At 38.5% G+C, this 22,097-nt stretch overlaps 1 protein-coding gene across 1 annotated transcript; it reads left to right on the top strand.

The window, feature by feature from the left end:
* Positions 1 to 19,954: 19,954 nt before the first annotated feature.
* LOC109003517 (E3 ubiquitin-protein ligase RHA1B-like) lies at positions 19,955 to 20,846 on the top strand. The gene has a single exon (XM_018981668.2). The coding sequence runs from the start codon at positions 20,090 to 20,092 to the stop codon at positions 20,615 to 20,617; it is 528 nt and encodes a 175-aa protein (XP_018837213.2). The 5' UTR covers positions 19,955 to 20,089; the 3' UTR covers positions 20,618 to 20,846.
* Positions 20,847 to 22,097: the final 1,251 nt, after the last annotated feature.

Raw genomic sequence — 22,097 nt, 5'->3', positions numbered from 1 at the left:
GGGAACCTAATTGTATTATAAAGCCAACAAGAGGGTTAAGGTAAGGGGATCCCATCTCCCCTTACATGTTTATCCTTTGTGCAGAGCGGCTATCCTCATTGATTAATGCTACTGAGAGAAGAAAGGTTGTTGTTACAAGAAGGGGTACAAGGATCAGTCATCTCCTTTTTGCTGATGACTATCTCATTTTTTGTAGGGCTAAGATGGCTGAGTGGCAGCAAATACAATGGCTTCTAAAGCTGTATGAAGAGGCCTCATGCCAATGTTTGAATTTACAAAAAACCACCATATTTTTCAGCTCCAATATAGATATGCAGATCAAGTTGCAAATCAGAAATATGGCAAGGATGTCTGTGTGTGGTAGCTATGAAAGGTACCTTGGTTTACTAACCATGGTGGGTAGATCAAGATACAATACATTTAGAAACCTGAAGGAGAGGGTATGGTCTAAGATCAGTAGTTGGAAAAACACATTTTTATCTTAAGCAGGAAAAGAAGTGCTCCTTAAAGCAGTTGTTCAGGCAGTCCCTACCTTTGTAATGAGTGTCTTCAGGCTGTCTAATAGATTGTGCAAAGAAATAACATCTATCATGGCTCGTTTCTGGTGAGGTCATAAACAAGAGGATAACAAGATCCAGTGAAGAAGCTGGTACAGAATCAGTGAAGGCAAGTGGAGTGGTGGATTGGGATTTAGGGACCTAGAATGTTTCAACACAGTTATGCTTGTTAAGCAATGCTGGAGAATGGTAAATAATCCATCCTCATTGGTGGCTAGGATTCTAAAAGAAAAGTATTATAGGCATAAGGGGTTGCTTGATGCAAAACCTGGTCACGATCCCTCTTATATATGTAAGAGTTTATATCTGAATTTAATTTGGTGAAAGAAGGGATGGTTTGAAGGGTGGGAAATGGGACAGGGGTGCAGATATGGAGAGACAAGTGATTACCACAACAAGCCTACCCTCGAGTGCAATCACCCACTAATATCCTATCAAGTAATGCCAAGGTGGATCAACTTATAAACAGTAAAGAAGGCACATGGAAGAGAAACCTACTCAATGAAATATTTTCAGAAGAGGAAGTGGAATTGATCAGCAGCATTCAAATTAGTAGATGGGGTGCAAGGGATAAACTGGTATGGGGGCACTCAAATGATGAAATTTTTTTTGTCAAGAACGCTTATCACCTTGAGCACAAAAGGAAGAGAAGAAAGGTTGGGGAAGTATCAAAAGGAGTATGCGATGATAAAGAATGGAGACTTATTTGGGGGCTTAATGTCCAAGGTACAGTCAAGCACTTCCTGTGGAAGGCATGTCACAATCTGCTACCTACTAGAGATAAGTTGGCCAAGAAACAAATCATAAAGTCCAGTCTGTGTCCAATCTATGAAATAGAGTCAGAATCAATTATGCATGCTCTCTGGAGTTGTCCTGCGGCCTCGGATGTATGGATGAAACTTTGTAATATAGCTTAGAGAAATAGATGAAATAAATGGAAATATATGTCTGTTAATGGATATTGGAATAGATGAATATTGTAGAAGATGATAGAAATGGAAATCTGATAGTAGTAGAATCACGGTGTTGTTCGAGGCACACCATCCTCCAGATAATTTCCCTCAGGACATTCATAGAATATTCATGCCTCACACATGTTCCAAACTTTCCCTATATTTTCTGCCAGTAACTAACTTGGCTTACATCTGCCTTACACGTGTCCATCTACAGCTGTAATTTAAAATGGCAAACTAGTAAAATGATAAAAGTGCATAACATCCGATTACTACGCAACACTGCGTTTATTACTTCAAATCCTCAGATATCGTAGCCCACGGTCTCTTCCAGCTTCAGCCTAATTCACTTCTCTGTGGGCTTCATAACAGATCCGCCCCCTTTAGAGCACCTGGCCCACCAGGTGGGGATAACTCTCTCGAAGCCTCTGCAGGGACTCCCACGAATTCTCTTCTGCCGAAAGTCCCACCCACTTCACCAAGACCATAGTTTGAGCCCTAGTCCCATGTCGGCGCATACGGCATTCCACCACCATTTCGGGTTCCGGCTGTACCTCGTCGGCATCTTTGATTGGAGGAGCGAGGGAAGGGCTTGGATCCGAGTGCCTAGTTTCCTCTTGAGACACAAAATGTGGAAAACTGGGTGGATTTTGCACTCCAGTGGCAACTCTAGGCGGTAGGCCACTGATCCAAGGCGCTGCACCACCTTGAAAGGACCATAAAACCTGGGAAAAAGTTCCAGGTTTTGCCTTGCAACCACTGTCTTCTGACGATACAATTGTAAATGGAGGTATACTCAATCTCCAATTTGAAACTCTCTCTCCGTTCTTCGTTGATCTGCAAATTTCTTCATTCTTTGTTGTGAAAAATTGAGATTTTCTTTGAGTAAGAGCTTGATCTGTTCTCTGTCTGTCAACATTTTGTCTGTTGCGTCATTTTGTGAAGTGCCCAGAATGTATGTAATGAGTTGTGGTGATGGGTAGCCGTAGAGGGCTTCAAAAGGTGTCATCTTTGTTGATGTGTGGTACGATGTGTTGTACCACCATTCGACAAGGGGAAGCCATCGAGGAAATTGTTTCGGTTTAGAGCCCACAAAGCACCTTAGATAACCTTCCAATGCCTTGTTAAGGATTTATGTTTGCCCGTTGCTCTGCAGGTGATAAGCTGAGCTATAGCTTAGAGAAGTACCTTGCAGTGAGAGCAAGGTTTTCTAGAAAGTGCTTAAGAAAATGGGATCCCTGAAAGGATGACCTTAGGAAATCCATGTAATTTAAACACCTCCCTTAAGAAAGTCTGAGCTACTCTGACAGCTGTATACGGATGTGCCAAGGCCATGAAATGGCCATACTTAGTCAACATGTCCACAACAACTAGGATGACATTAACCCCTTGAGAAGTAGGAAGACCCTCCACAAAGTCCATAGATGTTTCTTCCCCAGCTTGGTTTGGAATGGGAAGAGGTTGCAACAAACCCGCTGGGTAGAGGTTCTCGTGTTTATTGACTTGGCATATTTTACAGTTTCTTATCAGTTCCTTGATATCCTTCTTCATCCCATGCCAGAAAAAATTCTTCTTTGCTCTTTGATACGTTTTTAGAAACCCCGAATGGCCTGCCTCTGGGTTGCTATGTATAAACTGCAATACTTTGACTTTAAAATAAGAGATGGGATTAATCACAAACCTCCCCTTCTTTAAGACCAGCCCCTGCTGGACTGTATAACCCTTAGGTAGCTCTATCTTGGACTGCCACTTAGCTAGCAAGTCCAATAGCTCGGGTGAGGAAGAATAGCTAGTCTTTAACTCATCAATCCAATCTGGTGTGGGAAAAGAAATAATTGCCAGCACCCCCTCTTCTTCATCTCCCTTTGCATCTCTCCTGGAAAGAGCATCCGCCACCTTATTTTCCCTTCCCTTCTTGAACTCAATCTTAAAGTCATAGCCCATAAGTTTTGTCACCCATTTCTGTTGCGCCGTGGTTTCCACTTTTTGCTCTAATAAGTATTTTAGGGCCTGCTGATCAGTCTTTATAGTGAAAGATTGGCCCAATAAGTAGGGTCTCCACCTTTGTACAACCATGAAAAGAGCCAATAGCTCTCTCTCATAAGTGGACAGGGCTAGAGCTTTACCTTTCAAGGCCTTACTGAAATAGGAGATGGGTTGTCCAGCCTGCATGAGTACTACTCCCACACCACACCCACTTGCATCACACTCAATGGTGAATGACTTGGTAAAATCTGGAAGCCTTAACACGGGAGGTTGAGAAACAACCCCCTTCAATTGCTGAAAAGCATGTTGAGCTGTGGCATTCCAAGTGAAAGCATTCTTTTTTAATAGGGCTGTCAAGGGGGCAGCTATGAGCCCATAGTGCCGTATAAACTTACGGTAATATCCCATTAGGCCCAAAAAACCCCTCAAGACCTTTAAGTTGGTAGGAATGGGCCACTCTACCATGGACTCTATCTTGCTCGGGTCAGCCTTAATACCTTCACTTGACACTATGTGTCTCAAGTATTCCATTTCTCGAACCCCAAAACAGAACTTGGACAGCTTAGCATAGAGCTGATTTTTAGCTAGCACCTCCAACACTAGCCTTACATGCTCTACATGATCCTCCACCGTTTGGTTCTACACCAATATATCGTCAAAAAAAATCAGCACAAACCTTCTCAAGAAAGGTCTAAAAAGTTCATTCATTAACCCTTGGAAGGTGGACGGGGCATTGGTGAGCCCAAAGGGCATTATCAAGAACTCATAATGCCCTTCATGAGTGCGAAAAGCAATTTTGGGAACATCCTCGAAAACCACCCTGATTTGATGGTACCTGGACCTTAGATCTATTTTAGAAAAAATCACGGAACCATAAAGTTCATCCAACAGCTCATCAATGACGGGGATAGGGAACTTATCCTTCACCTTCTCTTGATTGAGGGCCCTATAGTCCACACATAGGCGCCAACTTCCATCAGCCTTTCGAACTAGTAAAACTGGGGAGGAGAAAGGGCTAGAACTAGGTCTAATCATCCCTGACTTGAGCAAATCAGTGATAATTTTTTCAATCTCAGTTTTCTAGTAAAATGGGTATCGGTATGGTCTTGTGGATATAGTTGGGGTTCCATCTTTTAATGTAATTTTGTGGTCATGGGTTCTTTTGGGTGGTAAGCTGCTAGGTTCTACAAAAACATGTTTAAACTGCTGTAATAACATGGTTAGCGGGCTGTTTGGTTTTGTGTTTGGGGTGGTGTTTGGGTTTGTGAAGGTGGGTTGTACAGCAGAACATTGGATAAAGACTCATTTGGGCCCATTCAAACTATTCAACATGACACCCCTTCCTTCCCCAAAGGATGGTCTCCCCAAATGGAGACCCTTCAACTCAACCAATCTATTTTGTCACAAAAACTGCATCACTAACTTGGAAAAGTTTCAAGTTATATTGCCCATATTTTTCAGCCATTGTATGCCTAACACAGCGTCACAACCACCCAAAGTTAACAAGTAAAAAGAAGTAGTAAAGTGGTTACCTTGTAATCTGAGTGTGGTGGCTGAACATGCCCCTTCACTTGTGACCAACTCACCATTGGCCACTTGCACCTTGAGCTTTTGAGTGGTGTCTAGTTTCAGCTTTGCCTTCCTTGCAATGGAAGGATCTAGGAAATTGTGAGTGCTGTCTGAATCCACCAACAACAGCACCCTCTCCCTACCAATAGAGCCACGGATTCGCATGGTATGCGGATTGGGAGTTCTCGTGATGGCATTTAGGGATATTTCTAGCTTGTTTTCTCCTTGTTGGCCCTCTTGTATCTCATGTGAATCAAAAAAAATTTCCTCACCCTTATCTTCCCCTTCTTCAACACACCCCTGCAACACATACACCTTTGGGGATTTACACAAGCAATTAGGATTCCATTTCTCATCACAATGGTAGCATAGACCCTTCTTCAGTTTCTCATCCATTTGAGATGAGGGAATTTCTTTCCTTGGCTTGAACTGTTTCTGACCAGCTCCTTGAAACTGATTAGGAGAATAACTAATTCCTGACCCCAGGTTGATTGGAGTGTGTCTGTCCATCCAGCTCCTCACTGATTTTTTTGAACTAGTCAGGTATTCCTCTTGTATTTTGGCCAGTCCAAAAGCCACATTTAGGCTCAAGGGGTTGAACATCCTTACGGGAAGACGGATTTTATCCTTCAACCCACTAAGAAAGCAACTTAGTTTGTGTGATTCAGTGAGTCCCCTAAGTCTGTTTGAGAGGGTTTCAAATTGAGCTTTATAGATGACCACAATATATACTTGTTTAAGGCGGGTGAGGGCCTCCATGGGGTCGTCATAGGCCATGGGTCCAAACCTAAGCAATAAAGCTCTAGAAAAAGCTTTCCAGTTATTAAATTGTGCTATTTCTACTGCATCTTGATACCATATTAATGCATCTTCATCCATGTGATAACAATCGTTGTGCAGGAGATGTTTGATGGTATTCAAAATAGTGGGAAGCTTTGAAAATCCAACATGCTGGATTGGTGCCATCAAAGTAAGGGAAATCCAGTTTCACCTCCTCTCTGTCCTTCACGCCGGAATTCCTGGAACTCCCTGTCTTGCTGATTAAATGTTTCACGGTGAACCACTTGTGCAGTTTGGTTGGTGACTAAAGTCTTCACCATCTCAGTCAGTTGAGCGATGTCTGCACGCATTAAATGCATCATTTCCTCCTGGGCCTGCATTCGAGTTTCTTGAGCTTCCTGCCGCTGCAGTACATCTTGATGTTTGGATCTTATATTATCCGCCATGAATGGATGCATGCGGAAATGGTGGTCTGAGTAATGAAGAAAATAGAAAAATGATGAATGGATGTATGATTGGAACGAGATCGAAGACCTAATACCACTGTAATATAGCTTAGAGTAATAGATGAAATAAATGGAAATATATGTCTGTTAATGGATATTGGAATAGATGAATATTGTAGAAGATGATAGAAATGGAAATCTAATAGCAGTAGAATCACGGTGTTATTCGAGGCACACCATCCTCCAGATAATTTCCCTCAGGACATTCACAGAATATTCATGCCTCACATACATTCCAGACTTTCCCTATATTCTCTGTTAGTAACTAACTTGGCTTACATTTGCCTTACACGTGTCCATCTACAGCTGTAATTTAAAATGGCAAACTAGTAAAATGATAAAAGTGCATAACATCCAACTACTCCTCAACACTGCGTTTATTACTTCAAATCCTTAGATATCGTAGCCCACGGTCTGTTCCAGTTTCAGCCCAATTCACTTCTCTGTGGGCTTCATAACAAACTTAATGGGGTTAATGAACATTAATGAGGTTAATGCCCAAAAATGGTGTAGTAATGAGGTTAGCTTCATGGATTTATGGATGAAACTTAATGAACAACTTAATATGGAGCAGGTGGAGTTAGTTGCTTGTGTGTTGAGAAAAATATGGCTTAGACAAAATCTATGGTTGTTTGACAGTAAGTTTGTTGATCTTAGGTCTGTGCTGAAATCTGCTAAGAAGGGGCTTCAGGAATTTACTACAACTAATGAACTACAACTGAAGAGACAAGGGGAAGGGGGTTCAGACAGAAGGGGCCAGATGGGAGAAACCACATAGTATGAGCATAAAAGCTAATTGGGATGCAGCAGTAGATATGGAACTTAAAAGGATGGGGCTGGGTGCTGTGATTTGTGACTCTAGTGGGGAAATTCTGGCTTGTCCGAGTTCAACTATGAACTATGTATAGAAACCTGTCATTGCAGAGGCTTTGGCCTTTAGAAGAGTTGGTTATCTATGTGTAGGATTGGGGTTGTCGAATGTGATTTTGGAAGGTGATTCTCAAGTGATTGTGAATGCTACAAACAGTGAGGAAGAAGTTTTGGCAGATTATGGCAACATAGTTGAAGACATTAGACTGTTATTAACTGACAAAGTAGACTAGAAAGTTAGGTTTGTATAGAGAGAAGCTAATAGCATAGCTCATAAACTTGCAAAACTAGCATTTAAGTTTTATGAGGAAAGGGTTTGGATAGAAGAGAGCCTCATAGAGATAGTTAGTGATATACAGAAAGAAAAATATTGTAATGATTGAGTTATTATGATATATCAATAAAGGAGGCATTCTTGATTTAAAAAAAAAATATTACTTTACTTAAAATGAAAGGTAGTTAAGTAAAATTGAAATTCTTTAAATAAAGTGTCATAGTTATCTTACACTGGACCAGAGTAGAAAATTATTCCGATGGCTAGTTAAACAACTGAAGCTAGAGATTGAGATTGAGAAAAGTTGCAAATAGAAATAAACTCTGAGATTAGGGTTTTACTATAAAAATAAATCAATCTCTTCTTAAGCCCACAAGTCAGGCTTAAATAGCTAATGAAAAATGGTAAAATTGTAATTAAAATCAAATAATAAAATACTGAATAAGATAATTATGACTAAAATGTAGCCTAAGCATTCGGAATAAAATCGTTACTAAATATAAACATTACCACAAAAGAAAATTAACCAAAAATGAAAGAGTTAACTAAAAATGATGGCTCAGAAGGAAAAAATGTTGATTTTGGAGTCAACAAGGGGCCCACCAAGCAAAGCATGGTGACCACGATATGCGTGCCAAAGAGAGTTTTTTGAATTGGGATCATATGCGCGATTTTGACTTGTGTAGCCAAAGTTATAGTTAAAATACTGATGTCGCCACTTCTCCTCACCCAACCGAAGAATAAGTCTCCTCGCCCAAATCTGCCGCTTCTCGCCCAACCCTAGGAATACTTATCTCTTCCCGCCGATTTTGCGTTGGTCTACCTTATCAAAGTAGTTCAGTGCTTTTAACTTTGCATATGTCAACTGAGCCTCATCGGCCTCAGATTCAAACTCGGATCCCCCTGCATCAGCCTCCCCGGGTTGGAAAGAACTCGCCCTCGAGTTCACGCCATCGTCAACAAAGCAGGGGTTGAGGTGTTTTGATGTTGAACACATCCAAAGTCCTTATATGACCGGGAAGACGTAGTCTATATGCATTGTCGTTGATCATTTAGAAAACTTCACAAGGTCCAATCTTCCTATCCTTCAACTTATTATACTCGCCAACAGGAAAATGATCACAGGTTAGCCCAAACAAGATCTCCAACATCAAAAAGTACCTGGAGGCGACAAATGTTGGCATGAACCTTGTACTTTGCATTGCTCGCCTGAATTGCTTGTTTGACTTGGTCGAGTACTTCCTGAAGGTGATCTGACATCTCCTTGGCCTTAACGTTCAGGCAACCAATCCATGGGACAGGGACTAAATCAAGGACGCCTGGTGAGTTCTGGTACACAACTTCAAATGGACTCAATTGGGTAGTCCGGTTCTTGGATCGGTTGTAAGCAAACTCTACCTGTGATAAGGCGAGGTCCCACTGTTTTGGCTTATACCTGCCACACTTCTCAAGAGGTTGCCCAAACTTTGATTTACCATCTCGGTTTGGGGGTGGTAGGCACTACTAAAGTTCAGCTTCGTTCTGAGTTTTTTCCACAAACTCTTTCATAAATTACTCATAAACTTCGTATCTCGGTCTAAGGTGATAGACTAAGAAATACCATGCAGACGAGCAATCTCCTTGAAATAAAAGTGGGCGATCCAGGTGGCGTCCATGGTCTTTCTACAAGCTACAAAATGGGACATATTAAAAAATTGATCGACCATGACAAAGATTGAATCCATGGCGCATTGGTTCCCTGGTAAACCTAAGACAAAATCCATTCTGACGTCAAGCCAGCATTAGTGAGGGTTCCCTTCACTTTTTGGCATATGAAACATCTCACCACGTATCGTACCATGTCACTAGTCAACTTGGGCCAGTAGTAATCTACGATGATTAAAGCCAAAGTCTTTTCTCTCCCAAAGTGCCCCTCGACATGTAGTTCCTATATAATGTGCTCTCTCAAGAAACAGTCTGGGATACACAACTATAAGAGATGGAATAAAAAACTATTGTGCAAAAGAAAATCACTTCGCCTACCCTCAGTTACTTCCTAAAGAATCTTTCCAAAGGATAGATCTTCAGCATACAAATACTTCAAAGTGTCAAAACCTGCCACTCTAGTACTACTGGTGGTGAGGAGTGCCATTCGACGGCTTAAAGCACATGCACCTGGATTCAAGCTTCTCGATTGGTGCCTCAAAGAGAACGTGAACTCTTGCAGATAGGCGACCCACTTGGTATGTTGTCTACTCAGCTTGCCCATTGATGTACTTCAACGCCTCAAGGTTAGTGATCAGAATGAACTCTTTTTGTACCAAATAATGTCTCTAGTATTTCAAGGACTGTACAATGGCATAAAACTTCAAGTCGTACGTGGAATAGTTTTTCTTCAATCCTGATAGTTTCTCACTTAAAAATGAAATAGGTCATCTTTCTTGACTCAGGATGCCGCCAATACCCACTCTGGAAGCATAGCAATTCACCTCGAAGATCTTATTAAGGTGCTTGTGCTTCAGTCATCTTCTAATTGACCAGTCGGAAACTGTTTTCTGCTTCCTTGGACCACTAGAATGATTGCCCTTTTAGGCACTTTGTGATGGGCATGATTAGAGTGCTGAAATTGAGGATGAATCGTCGATAAAATGATGCCAATCCATGGAAGCTCTGCACTTCATGTAGGGTGTTGGGGGTTGGCCACTCTAAAATGGCTTACACTTTGGATTGATCTGCATGGACACCATCTGTAGAGATGACAAATCTAATGAATGTAACAGAAGTGGCAAAACATGAGCACTTTTTTCAGTTGACGAAAAAACACCCATTTCGTAATGTCTCGAAAACAGCTCTGAGGTGTTCTACATGTGCCTCCCACGTCAGACTATAGATGAGGATATCATCGAAGTAGACGACGACAAACTTTCCCATAAACGGCTGCAATACCTGATGCATAAATCTCATAAATGTACTAGGTACATTGGATAGCCCAAAGGGCATGACCAACCACTCTTAGAGATCGTGTTACATCTTGAACGTTGTCTTCCACTCGTCATCAAGGTGTATTCAAATCTAGTGACACCCATTTTTAAGATCAATTTTGGAAAACATCTTAAAGCCTAACAACTAATCCAGCATGTCGTTCAAGTGGGAAATTGAGAATCTGTACTTCATGGTGATTTTGTTAAAGGCTCTATTGTCCACGCACATGTGTCATGAACCATTTTTCTTGGGTACCAGGAGGGCAAGAGTTGCACATGGACTCATACTCTCATGGATATAGCCCTTCTCTAACAATTCCAGCACTTGGCGCTGCAATTTTTCTAATTCCTTGGGGCTGAGGTGATATGCTGCTATGTTGGGTAAATTAGATCCCGGCACCAAGTCAATCTGATGTTGTATATCTCTCATGGGCGAAAGGCTAAGGGGAAGGTCTTTCGGCATTAGATCTACAAACTCAAATAGTATCTGCTGAACTTTTGGCGGTATCTCACGGTCCGCCATGGCCGTCACATGGCACCAAGGCAAACACCATGCCTTCTTTCTTTTCCTCCTCCAAGAATGTAGCCTTTAACAGAAGAGTGTGTCCCTTTTCACCCTCAAGAGCAGAAGCAGCTGCCTCTCTATGGGATGCTAAGGTGACCTTCCTCCCTTTAATGCTAAGGGAATAGGTGTTTTTACGCCCATCGTGAATCAAGCTTCGATCATACTAATACAGTCTGCCTGGCAATAAATGATAAGCATACATGGATACCACGTCACACCTCACGTTGTCAAAATACTTCCGACCAATTGAAAAGGAGACCAAACAACGTTGGTCAATGGTGCCCTCACTACCCTTCTTCGGCCACGACAGTTTGTACGACTTCAGGTGCTGGTCTGTCTTGAGTTGTAGCTTTTGAGCTGCTTCCTCGAAGACTACATTCTCACAGCTACCACTATCTATTATCAGTTTGCATGCACACCTTCTTGAAAATAGTGCAGGTAGTATGAAAGATATTAGTTCTCAACCAGTCTTCACCCGAATCCCCCGTGGGAGTTAGTATACTCTTCCTGACAACAAGGGTCTCGTTACCATCTCCGTGCAAGACATCTCCTTCCTCAACATCTTCTTCATAGATCAGTTCTCCCATACTTTCAACATCTTATGTGTCATCCTCATTGATTAGGAGGATTTTCCACTTCTAGGTGGCAGACTTTCCGCATTTTGTCGCCCTATGACTGAGCTCCCCACATTTGAAGCATCGAATATTGGCATTCAAACTTTGACCTTGAGTGGGCAGTGGATTAGGGCAAGTCTCATGTGACAGACCCCTCACGTGTTCTAATCGCCCCTTAGTGCAAGTCGCCTATTTGCTGCTTCTCCACAACTAGAGCATGTTGATAGGCTTCAAAAACAGTCCATAGAGAGCGGAGGATGAGGTTTCGTAAGGGATTCCGCAAGCCACCCAAATAACGTGCTACCAAGTGTTCTTCAATTTTGGAAGGATCATTACGGGCCACCAACTGATAGAACTCCTTGGTGTACACATCAACGGATTTCATTTCTTGCCTCAACGTGTGAAGTCACTGAAACAAGGTCTGAGTATATCCGAAGGGAAAAAAAGAGATCCTTTATCTTTTTCTTCATATTCTCCCAGTCGCCAATCTTGGCTTTACCCTGTCGCTCTCAAGATCTCTTCAACTGCTCCCACCAGGCAGACGCTTGGCCCTTCAGTTTGATGGTGACTAGTTTCACCTTCATACGATCTGGGACATCCTTGTAATCAAATATACGTTTCACTTCATGCAACCAATTGATGAAACCCTCTGTTTGCAGAGTACCAGAAAATTCCGGTAGTTCCACTTTGTAGCCTAGGTCTCCACCTCACTCCTCCCTACCACAGTACTCCCGAAAAGCAGCACGATTGTGATAGGGGTTCTCAAAACTGGATTCAGACTCTTGATCATAAGTCTGACCCTCCATGTTTTACTCCTCTAGACACTGAGATAATTCTGCTATTTGCCTCTGTAAATCTGCAATCATCGCGTACAGTACATTACGATCGTGGGGAGGGAGGGACTTCCTTATTTAGAACCTATCCACGTCGACCAAGACCTCTACCACTAGCCATGAAAACTGACGATAATTCACCCCAGAAAAATGCTAAAGCTCTAATGCCAACTAACGCCAGACCAGAATAGGAGATTATTCTAATGGCTAGCTAAACAACGGAAACTAAATATTGAAATTGAGAAAAATTGCAAACAGAGAGAAACTTTGAGATTAGGATTTTACTATAAAAAATAAATCAATCCCTTTTGAAGCCCCCAAACCGGGCTTAAATAGCTAATGAGAAAATATCAAAATTGTAATTAAAGTCAACCATTACAATACAGAATAAGATAACTATAACTAAAATGTAGCCTAAGAATCCGGAATAAAATCGTTACGTTACTAAAGATAAATATTACCATAAAATGACGATTCGGAAGAAAAAATGGCTGATCTTGGGGTCTAAAAGGGGTCCACTAGACAAAGCATGGGACTACGATGTGCGTGCAAAAGAGATCTTTCTAAATTGGGGTCATATGGGCGATTCTGACACTTGTAGCTAAAGTTCTAGTTAAAATACTGATGTCGCCACTTCTTCTCGCCCAACTAAAGAATAAGTCTCCTCATCCAAATCTGTCGCTTCTCGCCCAACCCTAGGAATACTTATCTCTTCCCGTCGGTCTTGTGATGGTCTACCTTTTCGAAGTAGTCCAGTACTTTTAACATCGCATCTGTCAGCTGAGCCTCATCAGCCTCAAATTCAGACTCAGATCCCCCTGCATCATTATCTTGGTCAGTTTTAAATGAATTATAAAATAGTTGTAAGGGGTATTTTTGGCTTGCTACCGATTGGGCTAGGGACTACAGCCAACAGTTTTTTCTAAATCCATCAGCTCATTCTTGACTGATCCAATTGAGTGTTAATAATATAGAGTAAAAGGATTCGAAACTTTGCATGACGATGCCAAAAATCGTTGCCTTACCTTGGCTATACTCCATACGACCTTGTTTTGGACATTATAATTGGGGGAGGGGGAAAGGAGAAGCAGGATTTGAAGAATAAGCTGAGTCATGCAAGAATGCGGGGATATAGCAAGTAATCAACAAGGTTCTCTCTTTAAGATCGACTACAACAAGCTCATGACTCTAATAGAAAGAAAGGTTAAGCTCTCTACTCTATTTGTTTGTAGTCCTATACCTATCAAAGTTGGTGAACGCTTCTATAACCTTAGACTCGTTACGTTGTTCGACTAAACTCATTGGCTTCGTGTCCATCAAAAGTCTATAACCTTCGTCACTATCAGATTTGGTACTCTCTCGATAGCTTGAATAATTCATTAAAAGCCTTTAGTGTAATAAACTATAAGTCCTTAAGAAGAAAGACATAATCAAAAAAGGCTTGATTGTAGGAACTGATGGTGACAAAGGTTATCGGGCCAATGCATCAAGTAGTGGCCGCCGATTGTAGAATATTCGATAACCTAGCTGCCATTATCATGTGCGTACAATTGGGGCTTACAGACGTTTTGTCATCCGAGAATGGATTCTACTACTTTGAAAATGGAATAGTGAGGAGAACTTAGACTTTGTATTGGATTAGGCTCCTTGGCTCATTCAAATAAGAGTTGTACCCATATGAAATTATTATGTTTCTCGATATGATCCGGCTGACTAGAAACTTATTCTTGTGGATTCCCCCTTTCCCTTAGATTGTTTAAAGACATTATTCACGTCAAGTTGAAATAAGGACCACTTTCTTATTGTGCAATCCTCAACAACAACTTATTCTTAGTCATTCCATAGGTTCCCTGAATCAAACTACCCATGATCTCAACATGCATTTAATCATAGGCGCCTCGACCTCTTTGACTTCAGCATTCATTGCCATTCATGCAGCTCAACATCCTTCAAATGATCTAAGCTCGAAAACTAATGGAGGACTCATATAAACCTATTCGTGGAGGTCTTCATGAAGAAAGGGCTTTTTGACATCGAGCTGAAAAAGCTTTTAGAATTTTCATATAATTTGAAATTCAAATTTAACTAACTAGTTGTGTTTCAATCTATATTTGTTATAAAAGAGCCGTAAAAAATATTGTGCTTGTTACTTTATAACATATTTTTACTTATTTATTGAGTTTTTTATGGGAACTAAGGTGGGCTTAGTCTTAAAGATCCTTTACAAGTTCCAGATGGATCAATTACAAGATCAAGAACCAGGAAGATCAAAGAAACAATACAATAATTGATGCAATCCATTTGGGATGAAGTTAGCAAGTTCCCAACACTCAAGATGGGCTTGAAAGAAGGAAAACCAGTTTTGATTCACTTGATACAAGCTATAGAAGACATGATTTAGAGTTATTGTTTGGACCTATTATTATTGAAGACTTACAATTTGCTAAAAAATTTATTTTATTAGTTTAGAATAAGTGGGTTTGAGGATGCTTGACTCACATGTCTTATTTCTTATGAAGTAGGGTTTTTAGGAAGACCTTGTATTTTGGCCAAAGGCTTATTTGGAAAGTTACTTTTTAGGAACTAGGGTTTAAAGAGGTACTGTAGCGAGTTACTGTAGTCATGGTACTGTAGCCGCGACACTATTTATCCTGGGGTATTTTTGAAAGAGATGGTTTTATTTTGGCTAGAGTTTTAATTAGGTTTTGATTTAAATACTCTTTGTAGCCTCATTTTAAGAAGTTTATAAAATTTGATGAATTTATTCATTGTGGATTGAGTTTACTCTTCTTGTTCTTGATTGAACTTTTGAACTCATTAAAGGTAAATTACAACATTTGTGGCGTTCTTCCTTGTAATATGGGTTCTTGAGACATGTTCTTCAACGGGTGTAGATTTTAATATAATCTAGGTTCTTGAAACGAGTTCTCAACGGATCTAGATTCTTCATCCATTGACTTGATTTTTTACTTTCTTGAATGAGTGTTCAAATTGATTGTGGATTCAAGAGATTTCATTCCTACATGTTCATATCAATTTTGCTATATGTAAGTTAGTGTGTTAATATACCACTTAATGTAAGACTTATTATAATTTTTAAAAAAGTTAGACACCAATCATTTTTTAAGATAGGTGATGTGGAAGACTTTAATAAATGTGTAAAAATAAGGTTTGTAAAGAGATTGTTTACTATTTATTATGAGATTCTTATAAAAAATCTAGAAAATAAATGTTAAGGAGCGGTTAGAAGTCTTTATAAAATAAAAAATTCTCCTTATAAAATATGTCCATCACTATATTTCTATTAGTTTATCTTTAGCTTATTTATCTATATTCAAGGGTCAAACGTCATAACTACAAACAATTTTATAAAAATTATTTTCTTTTTCAAAGACGACTTCTATACATAGTACTGTGTGGGAAGGAAGAATTTCTAAACTCCATTCTCAGCCTCAGTTTCTCTTTTTGCTTCTCACATTTCAACATTTTCTATCCCTATGAGAGAGAAGTTTCAGCCCTGAAAGAGAGGTTTTCATATGAAAACAAGGTCTGCTGAAATTTTTTCATTCTCACCGAAGATCACCTCCAACTGACAATTGAACATTAAAAAAAAAAAAAAAAGGACTTTTTAAATCTTTTTTTTAAAATTATTTTCACATAATTTCAATAATATAAAAAAAAAAACCCAAAAAATTATTTTCACATTTCAGGGTCGACCTAAAAAATCTGCTTTTAAAACTTTAATTACTTTGGATTTTCTGCATATGTAGAGGCTTTTCTACCTTTCTTAGGGATATGGCATCACATGGCCTTCTGTTTCGTATTGAAGTGTCATTATTTTGTTAAATATTTTGGAGAGGAAAGAAAACAAGTAACATGAAGAAATTAGGGAAGAAATATAAAAAAGAAAAAGAAAAATGAACTCAGATATCATGCTGTATGACTAGACTATGCCCAGTTCCCATTCCTGTGTGCAAGTTCCTTTCTGCATCATGTTGACATGTTTCATCTCCTGTGCATGCAAGTCTAGGAAAGGAAAACAACTGAGTCTGAAAAATGAGATTTTACCATGAACATTGTCTCTAAGATTGAGAAATATTACGGCAACAAAGAGATTCAACAAAAATAAACCTATAAATTGATATGGTTTCATATGATACGTTAGATCTACATTACGATAAAAGTAGCTTTACAATCTAACGTACCACATCAAACTATGTCAGTTTGTGGGTTACTTTTTTGGAATGTCTTTGTGACTAAAATATTTTTCAAAAAGAAAATATTTTATAATTTTATTAATAATTTCTCGTGATGGATAACTATATTTGGGACACCTTGGTCATTACCATAATATGTTAGGTCACAGTGCCTGATTTACCATGCTTGTAATGGTATCCAACTGCCAGATGAGCTTCAGTCTTCAATTAATCATTTCACACCTGACAATAAGGATTCAAGAAAGCAAAAAGGGAAAGACAATGAAGGTTTCATACATGCATATGTTGTCAAGCAAGCACCAGGAAGCCTAAAATATCAGAAATGCATGCATCTTTGTCTAATCCTAAGTTCTTTGTGGTCCAACATAATACAGTACTAAAGCAAATAGGATGGTTTTCATCTTTCTATTATTATGTAAGACTAAATCAAATAGGATAATGTTTGTGGCAAATAGGATAATGTTTGTGGTAAATGATTCATCTGTCAGTTTTTCTCCATGTTGTGTGCTCATAGGTTGTTGTAAATTTGACACTGATATTGAAAGCAATACTAAAAAAACTATTTAGAATGGAATTAATGGATTGCTCATAAGATTATTGTAAAAAGAAAGATACTAAAATAAAATTGGCACCCAAAAAAGAACCCAAATATTATAAACAATTGAATGGACACAAAATGGAAACTTGTCATCATCAAAATCACATATGGAGGTTATGACAGAGGCCAATCGGGTGATGAGGACCCCCAAAACACTCCATTAGAAAATCCAAATCAAGGGTCAACTGACTGGAAGCCACAAATCAGAGAAAGATGAGATAATATTTCAACTTTGAGGGGGGGGGGGGGTCTGCATGCTTGAGAAGAAGTGAGAGAGGAGACACAGAGGAAACATTTTGTTTATGCATTGGGTCCCTTAAAATGCTATATATCTCCATCACTTTTGGTACAGGAAAACAGTACCTAGTTTCAACCATTGACAAGAGCTTGAATGAAGTTTGGGGGCCATGAGTGTCTTGGCCTGGCACAGCAAAAACTTGGCACTGTGGTTTAGTGTTAGCTGAACTTTCATGTTCAAGGGTGCACCCTCTGGCCTACTTGGGTTGGGTTAAGTCTAGATGCAGGGTCTGCTGATACAGCCATGATGCTTTTTATCGCTTTGGGGGGGGCCAAGGATTAGCACCACCGACCGATATTTGTCCTGTCTTTTTCTCTCACTGCTCTACTCTCCATGGCCCCCTGCTTCTCCTCCCCTCCTTATCATGGACTGTGAAGTGGGCATGTCCCACCCAGTTCACTAGTTCTTGTTATCCACCTTGTTGATATCCACTTTTTCTTTATTCATTCGTTCTTTATCTTTTCTTAGTGTGGGGGTTTTTTCTATGAAATATGTACCATATTAAGTTATAGAAGTTTAATAAATCAAGAAAAATTATCCTCACAAGTCGATGTAGAGAACACTTCGTCGACATCACTGATATGACAAAATTTGATTTGCAAGCTTCTCTCCATAACAATTTTAATCGTCATGTCGTTTAGATTCTTCTTAGCGAGACTCATTTTCAATAATATTAATCAATCTAACGTATTATAACAAATCACGTCATACTCGTCTTGCTTCAAACCCAAATCTTTGAAGAAATCTTTCCATTCTCAAACACTTGAAACAGATCATCACTCTTTAAGCTGCAAAAACATTATTTTAACATATCTTCCTCTCATAATGAGCCTCCAACTTTTTCCATAAATTATTATCATTCGTCTCTTGAAATACATGATTGAAAACATTAAGATAATCAACCCACTATCTGATATATCCCTATGATAACATTAATGTGAATTCATGTATGAAAAAAAACATAATCTTTTGAAGACAATGAGCCTTTAAAATGGGAAAAATGAAGAAAAATAATTGGAGAAACCAATACATTTACTCAAAAGAAGTGAAAACAGGAATCTTGAATTTTATCTATTTATTTATTTTCTATAAATAATTAAAAACTGTAGAGAATTAAGAATATCGTACTTGCTTTGTGTTTGTGGCTACTTCTTTTTAATTTATTGATGATCAGCAGAAATGATAGATAATTAATAAAGATGCCAATTAAGGGTACAGACAATAATAATTAGGCGTGTGATCATTGACAGAAACATATAATAATTACACACACACTAATTCACCTTTAATCCTTGTTTTCTGAACAAATCCTTTGCTTTGTGTCTTTAAAAAAGTAGTTTGTCCAATAGAGAGTGAACATGCAAGATCTTTGGGTCATAATTGCACAAAATAGTCAAACTTGTCCATGCAGAAGAGAAGAAGCTCACTAAATTGGTTTAACTAACAAAATGATCAAGAAACATGAGCATCCCACATCCCCCCTCTTGGTAATTATTAAGAAAGACACATTCAACCACACGAGTAAACAGTGTTAAAACAATTAAGGACTTGAGACTTTGTGATTTTTGTTTAGTTGCCATAAGGATCCATTTGTTAAAGAAGTCTTTTAAGGCACCATTTATGCAGATTTCTCGGATGATTTAGGGATTAACTCGAAGAACGTAAATGAAAGAAACGGACTCGAGCGTTTAGTCAATTCAATCCTAGTAAAGATGTAAATTTACTAATTAAAATTAGATAAATGATAATTGCAGTCGTAAGTGTCATGCAATCACTTTGAAAAAAGTAAATAAATACGGGATTTACAAGAAAATAAATTAATTTTTTAACAGTAAATCTCACTATTTTTTAAAGTAACTACACAATATTTGTACATTCCACAACTGTACATAGTATTACTTTTAATTTGAGAATTTTGTCCCAAACCAAATCCATTTGTTAGAGAAGGTCAATTAAACAACAATGGAGATAGAATTAAGAAAACCTAAATTATGATGAAGCACCCACTTCCTCATTATTTCCCAATTACAGCACGTGATACACACAAATGTAATTTTGCAGTCTGCCTAGAATGGCTACAAATAGATATTATATATAATATTACTACAAATTTTAATTATTTTTCTAGTATTGTTTAGTCTATGATACCGTGTGAGGCATAGCTCATAAAAGCAGCCTTGCATGACCCAAGTCACCAAACCACACCCACAGGCCCTTCACTCACCCCACCAATCATTCTCCTCCACATGCCTGATATCACCTGCACTACTCAAGTGGATCCCAGCCAAACCATATATGGAAGCCGGAAGGAAAACCCCATAACTCACAGCCTGTAACTATATCATCTTCTTTGTACTGTAGCTGAAACAGAAGCTTCCAACCCCTCTCTCTCTGTCTCTGATCACTCTGTATATAAAAGTCTCTCCCTGTCACTGAATTGTAAACGTAGCTAAAATTCTCTCTTTCAAAGAGAAAGGTCGAGTTTTCTGTGTTTTTTTTCCTGAGCTCCATGGGCTTCCCAGTCGGATATACGGATGTTCTCTTCCCGAACCTCTTTCTCCACGGACTTTCACTTCTGGGTTTCATCCGAAGCCTCATTTTCTCGCTCTTTCGCTTCCTGGGTCTCTTGGACATCCTAGAAACCGACGTGACTTGGCCGGAAGACGCGACCCGGATGCCCGAACACAAACCCGTATCCGAGCTCCTAATCCAGGAATTCCTGCCCGTTATGAAGTTCCAGGACCACGCAGACTGCGCCGAAGTTGGAGACCCGCCGGAAAGCTGTGCGGTGTGTCTGTACGAGTTCGAGGGAGGGGAGGAGATCAGGTGGTTGAGGAATTGCAGGCACATATTCCACCGGGCTTGTATGGACCGTTGGATGGAACACGAGCAGAGGACGTGTCCTCTGTGTAGGACCCAGTTTGTGCCCGATCATGAGATGAAGAGCGAGTTCAATCAACGGCTCTGGGCTGCTTCTGGAACACCTGATCTTTACAGTGAGTACAGTGAGCAAAGCTCGTTTTCAGGGTTTTGGTAATATGGATGATGATGGGATGGGGTTTTACTGGGCATTTTGAAATGTATACATGCATGAGAAGCTTGTACGTAAAAAAAAAAAAATACATATAATATATTTAGAAAATATTTTAGGATTTCTTTTTTTATTTATTTCTTCTCATGTTTTTTTTCCCTTAATTTCTTAATTTTTTTTATATTGTTTCTCTTCGTTGTGAGATTGGAATGCAAAGGGTTCTTGAATTATTTAATATTTGGTATCATTATTTCATATGATATATACATACACACACATGCAATTATCGTTGATATTTTCAAAAATATTGCGTACACTGTTAGAGACATATAATTAGCAGAACAAAAAATAAATAACAAAAATTATTATTCTAATTTAAATTCCCTTACGAGTTTTATCTTCTTTTTTTTATCTTTTTTTTTATAATGAGAAATATTTTAACCACAAAAAAATTACACAAAAGTAAATCTATAAACTGACGTGGTTTGATATAATGCGTTAGATTGTAAAATTATTTTTATTATAAAATAGATCTAATAGATAATATAAAGTTACGTCAGTTTGTGAATTTATTTTTATGTAATTTTTTTATATATGTAGTAGTTCTCTTTTATAATTCAATGAGGGGGTGTGTCGCCTTTGAATTCATGGTGTCAATAATGAATTATGAACTCTATATATGGTTTCGTTTGGTAAGTAAATTCATCTCGATTCATTATTATAATTTTTTTAAATTTCAATACAAAATATAATAAATAATTTAATTTTTTTAAATCTCAAAATAATAATAATATTAAAAATAATATTCTAATAATATTTTATCATCTCAATTCAAGTCAGTTCAACATTCAAACGCACTCTAAATAATGAGTTTCATCCTCAATGGTGTATATATGGTAATTAGTGTTTAGATGTCTAAGAGCATTGGCATTGGACTCATCAAATGAGTCCAATCTTCAAAATTTGATGATTTTAGCTTTAAACTCCTGGCATTGGATTCATCATATGCTCAAATGTCAAGCTTTGAGCTACAGTAAATTTCTCTTCATCTTCAAATTTGAAGACTCACTATTCACACTCTATAACCATTATTTTATTTATTTAAATTAGTATTTCCCAATTTTGAGCCACAATATATTTAAGTTGAGAAACAATAATTTAAATATCAAATTAAATTATTAATTAACATATAGTTAGTGTAATTGTAAAATATAAAAAAAATAAATTAAAATATTATTATTAACAAAATAATATTATATTATTATTTTGATGAATCCAATAACTAATCCAATGTGGGGTTATAGATAGAGAAGTTTTAGATTTATGAAAAATATATACTTTTCATCAAATTTTGAAGATGAAAATGATGAACCCAATGCTAATGCTCTAAGAACTCCTTTTGATCTATGACAACAAATTGTAGGCATGTGGTGGAGCGCCCCCCTTGCTGCTTTTTTTAAGTGCAAGACAATAAAACAAAACACAA

Source organism: Juglans regia, chromosome 12 (assembly GCF_001411555.2).
Source record: "Juglans regia cultivar Chandler chromosome 12, Walnut 2.0, whole genome shotgun sequence".
Lineage (NCBI taxonomy): Eukaryota > Viridiplantae > Streptophyta > Magnoliopsida > Fagales > Juglandaceae > Juglans > Juglans regia.
Note: the sequence above shows the minus strand (reverse complement) of the source record. Positions and strands in the feature narration are given on the sequence as shown.

Excerpts from the sequence above, each read along its gene's own strand:
- LOC109003517 (XM_018981668.2), top strand. The coding sequence starts at position 20,090 with ATGGGCTTCCCAGTCGGATATACGGATGTTCTCTTCCCGAACCTCTTT.